The sequence below is a fragment of the Anolis carolinensis genome, unplaced genomic scaffold (genome assembly GCF_035594765.1).
Source record: "Anolis carolinensis isolate JA03-04 unplaced genomic scaffold, rAnoCar3.1.pri scaffold_14, whole genome shotgun sequence".
Lineage (NCBI taxonomy): Eukaryota > Metazoa > Chordata > Lepidosauria > Squamata > Dactyloidae > Anolis > Anolis carolinensis.
In genome coordinates this window covers 15,985,028-15,994,904 of record NW_026943825.1, presented here as the reverse complement: position 1 = coordinate 15,994,904, position 9,877 = coordinate 15,985,028, and the positions used below count along the sequence as shown (strand labels likewise).

The window sequence follows — 9,877 nt, the reverse complement described above, 5'->3', positions numbered from 1 at the left end:
TCATTACTGTACTCACTAATAGTTAAACTACTATTACTGTACTCCCCAAAAGTCAAACTATTATTATTATTGTGCTCACCAATAGTCAAATAATAATGATAATAATATTAACAAAACTATTATTATCATTATTGTACTCACTAATAGTCAAACTACTATTATTGAACTTCCTAATAGTCAAACTATTATTATTATTACTGTGCTCACCAATAGTCAAATAATAATGATAATGATAATATTATCATTAACGAACTTCCTAAAAGTCAAACTATTATTATTATTATCATTACTGTACTCACTAATAGTTAAACTACTATTACTGTACTCCCCAAAAGTCAAACTATTATTATTATTGTTACTGTACTCACTAATAGTTAAACTACTATTACTGTACTCCCCAAAAGTCAAACAATTATTATTATTACTGTGCTCACCAATAGTCAAATAATAATAATAATAATAATAATAATAACACACTTCCTAAAAGTCAAACTATTATTATCATTATTGTACTCACTAATACTTAAACTACTATTACTGTACTCCCCAAATGCCAAACTATTATTATTATTAATGTGCTCACCAATAGTCAAATAATAATAATATTATTAACGAACTTCCTAAAAGTCAAACTATTATTATTATCGTTACCGTGCTCACTAATAGTCGAATTACTATTATTGTACACCCCAAAAGTCAAACTATTATTATTATCACACTTCCCAAAAGTCAAACTATTATTGATTATTATTATCACACTCCCCAAAAGTCAAACTATTATTATTATCACACTCCCCAAAAGTCAAACTGTTGTTGTTGTTGTTGTGACTCTACTCAAAGTCAAACCATTATTATCCTTGTACTCCTCAAAAGTTACTTTTCTCTTTGTTTTCCCTCTCTTTACTTTAGTGTGAAGTGTGGCCAAAGTGTGAGCCAAAGTCCAGAGTGTGTCTAACACACAAAAAAAATCCTTACACACAAACACACTATAAATCGCAACACTTTGAGTGATGGCCCGGATCCAGAAGTGGAGCAGAAGGCCCTTTGTCTCTTCTGCCACAACAACAAAAACTCTCGGGAAGAAACACACCCAAGCGGAGCCTGGCATTAAAGTGACAACAACACACACACCCAGAGCCTCACTGGGAGCTGTGTCATAGGAGACAACTGGAATTATTGTTATTATTACTATGACTATTACTATCATTGAAACATAGAGCCGGAAGAGACCACAGGAGCCATTCAACCCAACATTATTACTACTACTACTATCGAAATATAGAGCCGGAAAAGACCCCAGAGGCCATCTAGTCCAACCCTATTATTATTTTTACTACTAGTAGTATCATCATCATAGAATCATAAGTCAGTCCAACATTACTACTACTACTACTACTACTATCAAAATACAGAGCCGGAAGAGATCCCAGAGGACACCTAGTCCAACCCTATTATTATTACTAGTAGTAGTATGTTTAAAGCTACAGACAATGCGGTTGCTGTTGCCCGCTTTTGGTCCAAAACTATTTAGTTGCTTGTGATTTCTTTTCTTTTTTTATTTTATTTCCATTATTTGAAATGTATTTGCTGTACCAATGCTTTTGACACGAAATAAATAAATACTAGTAGTATCATCATCATCATAATCATCATCATCATCATCATAGAATCATAGTCAGCCCAACATTGTTACTACTACTACTACGGAAAAAAAAACCCAGACGCCATCTAGTCCAACTCTATTATTATTATTATTATTATTATTATTATTATTATTATTATTATTACTAGTAGTAGTATTATCATAATCATAAAATCATAGTCAGCCCAACATTATTATTATTATTATTATTATTATTATTATTATTATTATTACTACTACTACTACCAAAATATAGAGCCGGAAGAGACCCCAGAGGCCATCTAGTCCAACCCTATTATTATTACTACTAGTAGTATTATCATCATCATAGAATCATAGTCAACCCAACACTACTACTACTACTATTATCGAATAGAGAGCCGGAAGAGACCCCAGAGGCCATGTAGTCCAACCCTATTATTATTACTACTAGTAGTATTATCATCATCATAGAATCACAGTCAGCCCAACATTATTATTATTATTATTATTATTACTACTACTACTACTACTACTATCGAAATACAGAGCCGGAAGAGACCCCAGAGGCCATCTAGTCCAACCCTATTATTATTATTATTACTACTAGTAGTATTATCATCATCATAGAATCATAGTCAGCCCAACATTATTATTACTACTACCACTACTACTACTATCAAAATATAGAGCCGGAAGAGATCCCAGAGGCCATCTAGTCCAACCCTATTATTATATTATTATTATTATTATTATTATTATTATTATTATTACTACTACTAGTAGTAGTAGTATTATCATCATCATAGAATCATAGTCAACCCAACATTACTACTACTACTACTATCAAAATATAGAGCCGGAAGAGACGCCAGACGACTTCTTCTCCGCCCTATTATTATTACTACTACTATTAGTATTATAGAATCATAGTCAGCCCAACATCATCATTATTATAATATTATTATTATCGAAATATAGAAGGAGACCACAGAGACCATCCAGTCCAACCCTATTATTATCATCATCGTCGTCGTCGAAATATAGAGCCGGAAGAGATCCCAGAGGCCATCTAGTCCAACCCTATTATTATTATTATTATTATTATTATTATTATTATTATTATTATTATTATTATTAGTACTACTACTATTATCAAAATATAGAGCCGGAAGAGACCCCAGAGGCCATCTAGTCTGCCCTATTATTACTACTACTAGTATTATAATCACAGAATCAGTCAGCCCAACATCATCATCATCATCATTATTATTATTATTATTATTATCATCATCATCAAAATATATAATGGAAGGAGACCCCTGAGACGATCCAGTCCAACTCTATTACAGTAGAGTCTCACTTATCCAACACTCGCTTATCCAACGTTCTGGATTATCCAACACATTTTTGTAGTCAATGTTTTCAATATATCGTGATATTTTGATGCTAAATTCGTAAATACAGTAATTACTACATAGCATTACTGCGTATTGAACTACTTTTTTTCTGCCAAATTTTTTGTCCTAAATGATGTTTTGGTGCTTCATTTGTAAAATTATAACCTAATATGACGTTTAATAGGCTTTTCCTCAATGCCTCCTTATTGTCCAACATATTTGCTTATCCATCATTCTGTTGGCCCGTTTATGTTGGATAAGTGAGACTCTACTGTACTATCAAAATATAGAGCCGGAAGAGATCCCAGAGGCCATCTAGTCCAACCCTATTATTATTACTACTAGTAGTATTATCATCATAGAATCATAGTCAGCCCAACATCATCATTATTATTACCGAAATATACAACGGAAGGAGACCCCAGAGACGATCCAGTCCAACCCTATTATCATCATCATCATCATCATCATCATCATCATCATCATCATCATCATCATCACTGAAATATAGAGCCGGAAGAGATCCCAGAGGCCATCTAGTCCAACCCTATTATTATTCCTACTAGTAATTATCATCATCATCATAGAATCATAGTCAGCCTAAAAGTCATCTAGTCCAACCACAATAATAATAATAATAATAATAATAATAATAATAATAATAATAATAATAGAGTTGGAAGGGACCCCTAAAGGTTATATAGTCCAACCTCAATAATAATGCATTAATAATAATAATAATAATAATAATAATGGAATTAAATAGATTTGGGATTACTAAAGGTCATCTAGTCCAACTACAATAATAATGTAATAATAATAATAATAATAATGGAATTATAGATGTGTAAGGGATCCCTAAAGGTCATCTGGTCCAACCACAATAATAATAATAATAATGCAATAATAATAATAATAATAATAATAATAATAATAATAATAATAGACTTCTGGAATTGGAAGGGATCCCTAAAGCTCATCCAATACAACCACACTAATAATAATAATAATAATAATAATAATAATAATAATAATAATAATAATGGAATTATAGATGTGGAAGGGACCCCTAAAGGTCATCTAGTCCAACCACAATAATAATAATAATAATAATAATAATAATAATAATAATAATAATAACAACAATAATAATATCCTATTATTATTATTGTGGTTGGACTAGGTGACCTTTACGGGTCCCCTCTATAATTCTATTATTATTATTATTATTATTATTATTATTCCTGAATGGCCCTTGGGATCCCTTCCAAATCTAGGATTCTATTATTATTATTATTAATGCATTATTATTATTATTATTGTGGTTGGACTAGGTGACCTTTACGGGTCCCCTCTATAATTCTATTATTATTATTATTATTATTATTATTATTATTATTCCTGAATCGCCCTTGGGATCCCTTCCAAATCTAGGATTCTGTTATTATTATTATTATTATTGCATTATTATTATTATTATTATTATTATTATTATTATTATTGTGGTTGGACTAGGTGACCTTTACGGGTCCCCTCTATAATTCTATTATTATTATTATTATTATTATTATTATTATTCCTGAATGGCCCTTGGGATCCCTTCCAAATCTAGGATTCTATTATTATTATTATTAATGCATTATTATTATTATTATTGTGGTTGGACTAGGTGACCTTTACGGGTCCCCTCTATAATTCTATTATTATTATTATTATTATTATTATTATTATTATTCCTGAATCGCCCTTGGGATCCCTTCCAAATCTAGGATTCTGTTATTATTATTATTATTATTGCATTATTATTATTATTATTATTATTATTATTATTATTATTGTGGTTGGACTAGGTGACCTTTACGGGTCCCCTCTATAATTCTATTATTATTATTATTATTATTATTATTATTCCTGAATCGCCCTTGGGATCCCTTCCAAATCTAGGATTCTGTTATTATTATTATTATTATTACTATTGCATCATCATCATCATTATTATTATTATTATTATTATTATTATTGTGGTTGGACTAGGTGACCTTTATGGTCCCCTCTATAATTCTATTATTATTATTATTATTATTATTATTATTATTATTATTATTATTATTCCTGAATGGCCCTTGGGATCCCTTCCAAATCTAGGATTCTATTATTATTATTATTATTATTAATGCATTATTATTATTATTAATGCATTATTATTATTATTATTATTGTGGTTGGACTAGGTGACCTTTACGGGTCCACCAGAGCAAAGGGAGACCCTTTTGCAAAAATAAAATAAAATAAAAGAGCTTGCACTTGAAAAAGCATTGCAAGGAGAGAGAGAGAGAGAGAAAAAGAGCTGCTGTCCCTTTAAGAAAAAAGTAAATCTTATTTTATTTATTTTTATTTTTATTTATTTATTTATTTTGCAAACTCCCCTTCCCATTGCAACCTGGGAAAAAAAAGAAAACTTTTTGCAAGTTTGGCTAACTTGTTGCAAAAGGCAACCACCCATTTGTTGCAAAGAGTTTTCCTGATCTTTTTTCCTTGCCCTCCTCCATTCCCACATTCCCTCCTTCTTTTCTTTCCTTTCCTTTCTTTCCATGGACTTACTTGGGGTTGCTGCTGTTCCAGAAGACGAGGTGCCTCTCGGCCGAAGAGCCCCCCAACCGGAGCCAGAGCCCCACCAGGGCCCCCCAAAACAGGGGCAAAGGCAGCGCCATAGGGATCAATGGGGAGGAAAAACAAAAGCCAAGGCAATGGGCGAAAGCAAAGGCTGCTCGGCCGCACACTCTCTCTCTCTTTCTCTCCTCTTCCGAAGGGGAGGAGGCTTTAAAAGGGAGCGCGGGGGGCGGGGCCTCCCGGTGAGGGGCGGGGCCAAGGCGGGAAGGAAGGCACGCCCCCAACAAATCAAAACTTTCCCATAGGCTAAGAGTTGCTCGGGAAAGGGACCTACATCATCATATTACATAATAATAATAATAATAATAATAATAATAATAATAATAATAATAATAATAATAAATCCAGCATTCTATCTTGTTTGCTGTGTCATACAATAAAATAATAATAATAATAATAATAATAATAATAATAATAATACAGTTGGAAGGGACCCTTAAAGCACATCCAATACAACCACACTAATAATAATAATAATAATAATAATAATAATAATAATAATAATAATATTGGAAGGGACCCTTAAAGCACATCCAATACATAATAATAATAATAATAATAATAATAATAATAATAATAAATCCAGCATGTCTATCTTGTTTGCTGTGTCATACAATAAAATAATAATAATAATAATAATAATAATAATAATAATAATAATAATAATAATAATAATAATACAGTTGGAAGGGACCCTTAAAGCACATCCAATACAACCACACTAATAATAATAATAATAATAATAATAATAATAATAATAATAATAATAATAATATTGGAAGGGACCCTTAAAGCACATCCAATACATAATAATAATAATAATAATAATAATAATAATAATAAATCCAGCATGTCTATCTTGTTTGCTGTGTCATACAATAAAATAATAATAATAATAATAATAATAATAATAATAATAATAATAATAATAATACAGTTGGAAGGGACCCCTAAAGCTCATCTAATACAACCACACTAATAATAATAATAATAATAATAATAATAATAATAATAAATCCAGCATTCTATCTTGTTTGCTGTGTCATACAATAAAATAATAATAATAATAATAATAATAATAATAATAATAATAATAATGGAATCCTAGAGTTGGAGGGGAGCCCTACAGGTCATCCAGTCCAACCACAATAATAATAATAATAATAATAATAATAATAATAATAATAATAATAATAATGGAATCCTAGAGTTGGAGGGGAGCCCTACAGGTCATCCAGTCCAACCACAATAATAATAATAATAATAATAATAATAATAATAATAATAATAATAATAATAATAATAATGGAATCCTAGAGTTGGAGGGGAGCCCTACAGGTCATCCAGTCCAACCACAATAATAATAATAATAATAATAATAATAATAATAATAATAATAATAATAATAATGGAATCCTAGAGTTGGAGGGGAGCCCTACAGGTCATCCAGTCCAACCACAATAATAATAATAATAATAATAATAATAATAATAATAATAATAATAATAATAATGGAATCCTAGAGTTGGAGGGGAGCCCTACAGGTCATCCAGTCCAACCACAATAATAATAATAATAATAATAATAATAATAATAATAATAATAATAATAATAATAATGGAATCCTAGAGTTGGAGGGGAGCCCTACAGGTCATCCAGTCCAACCACAATAATAATAATAATAATAATAATAATAATAATAATAATAATAATAATAATAATGGAATCCTAGAGTTGGAGGGGAGCCCTACAGGTCATCCAGTCCAACCACAATAATAATAATAATAATAATAATAATAATAATAATAATAATAATAATAATAATGGAATCCTAGAGTTGGAGGGGAGCCCTACAGGTCATCCAGTCCAACCACAATAATAATAATAATAATAATAATAATAATAATAATAATAATAATAATAATGGAATCCTAGAGTTGGAGGGGAGCCCTACAGGTCATCCAGTCCAACCACAATAATAATAATAATAATAATAATAATAATAATAATAATAATAATAATGGAATCCTAGAGTTGGAGGGGAGCCCTACAGGTCATCCAGTCCAACCACAATAATAATAATAATAATAATAATAATAATAATAATAATAATAATAATAATAATAATAATGGAATCCTAGAGTTGGAGGGGAGCCCTACAGGTCATCCAGTCCAACCACAATAATAATAATAATAATAATAATAATAATAATAATAATAATAATAATAATGGAATCCTAGAGTTGGAGGGGAGCCCTACAGGTCATCCAGTCCAACCACAATAATAATAATAATAATAATAATAATAATAATAATAATAATAATAATAATAATAATGGAATCCTAGAGTTGGAGGGGAGCCCTACAGGTCATCCAGTCCAACCACAATAATAATAATAATAATAATAATAATAATAATAATAATAATAATAATAATAATAATAATGGAATCCTAGAGTTGGAGGGGAGCCCTACAGGTCATCCAGTCCAACCACAATAATAATAATAATAATAATAATAATAATAATAATAATAATAATAATGGAATCCTAGAGTTGGAGGGGAGCCCTACAGGTCATCCAGTCCAACCACAATAATAATAATAATAATAATAATAATAATAATAATAATAATAATAATAATAATGGAATCCTAGAGTTGGAGGGGAGCCCTACAGGTCATCCAGTCCAACCACAATAATAATAATAATAATAATAATAATAATAATAATAATAATAATAATAATAAATCCAGCATTCTATCTTGTTTGCTGTGTCATACAATAAAATAATAATAATAATAATAATAATAATAATAATAATAATAATAATAATAATAATAATGGAATCCTAGAGTTGGAGGGGAGCCCTACAGGTCATCCAGTCCAACCACAATAATAATAATAATAATAATAATAATAATAATAATAATAATAATAATAATAATAATGGAATCCTAGAGTTGGAGGGGAGCCCTACAGGTCATCCAGTCCAACCACAATAATAATAATAATAATAATAATAATAATAATAATAATAATAATAATGGAATCCTAGAGTTGGAGGGGAGCCCTACAGGTCATCCAGTCCAACCACAATAATAATAATTCAATAATAATAATAATAATAATAATAATAATAATAATAATAATAGAATTATAGAGTTGGAAGGGAGCCCTAAAAGGCATCCAGTCCAACCACAACAATAATGATGCATTAATAATAATAATAATAATAATAACAATAGACATTGACAAAATTACGATCTGCCAACTGCAAAAGGCCACCCTACTGGGATCTGCATGCGTCATCCGAAAATACATCACACAGTCCTAGACACTTGGGAAGTGTTTGACTTGTGATTTTGTGATCCACCATATCTCTGTTGTTTGCTGTGTCATACAATAATAATAATAATAATAATAATAATAATAATAATAATAATAATAATAATAATAATAATACATCGCACAGTCCTAGACACTTGGGAAGTGTTCGACTTGTGATTTTGTGATACGAAATCCAGCATGTCTACCTTGTTTGCTGTGTCATAATAAAATAATAATAATAATACAATCCGAGACTTGGAAGGGACCCCCAAGGGCCATCCAGCCCAGGCCTTTTCTGCCTCAAAAGCCGGCACAACCCGATCCCTCCTGACAGATGGCCCACCCAGCCTGCAATGATTGTCAAATGCACATGTTTTGGAGTCTCTTGCAAGGAAAACAGCCTTTTCCGCCCGGAGCCTGATGCCAATCCCTTTGAGATAAGAATCTGCCGGGCAAGGGCTAACTTGCAGCAACTCTCCCAAAGGCCTTTTGTGGGGCTTTCATGCTGTTTTAAAGGGTCAGTTGGGGTCAGGGGCCCCTCCATGGGGGACAATGAGGGCATGCAGCCCCCCACCCACCCCAATATCTCCCCCATTGCAATAACAGGAGGCCACAGCCTTTGGGAACACACAGTACATAATAAAACTGTGTGATATCCAGTTATTATTATTATTATTATTATTATTATTATTTTATTATTATTTTATTATGATACAGCAAACAAGATAGACATGCTGGATTTCGTATCACAAAATCACAAGTTGAACTCTTCCCAAGTGTCTAGGACTGTGTGATGTATTTTTGGATCCCAGTCAGGTGGCCTTTTGCAGTTGGCAGATTGTGATTTTGTCAATGTCT

General features: G+C 30.7%; 1 protein-coding gene across 3 annotated transcripts in view; it reads right to left on the bottom strand.

Annotated features, from left to right (window-relative positions):
- efna1 (ephrin A1) overlaps positions 1-9,877 on the bottom strand; it is a 44,628-nt gene that overhangs the window by 11,552 nt on the left and 23,199 nt on the right. Inside the window, exon 1 of one of the 3 annotated variants that reach the window (XM_062964999.1) lies at positions 5,623-5,841. The exons of the other annotated variants lie outside the window; for them this stretch is intronic. Within the exon in view, the coding sequence (XP_062821069.1) occupies positions 5,623-5,732 (110 nt within the window). The 5' untranslated portion in view covers positions 5,733-5,841. Of the gene's footprint in view, positions 1-5,622; positions 5,842-9,877 lie in introns of those variants that run through there. 3 annotated transcript variants of the gene reach the window in all.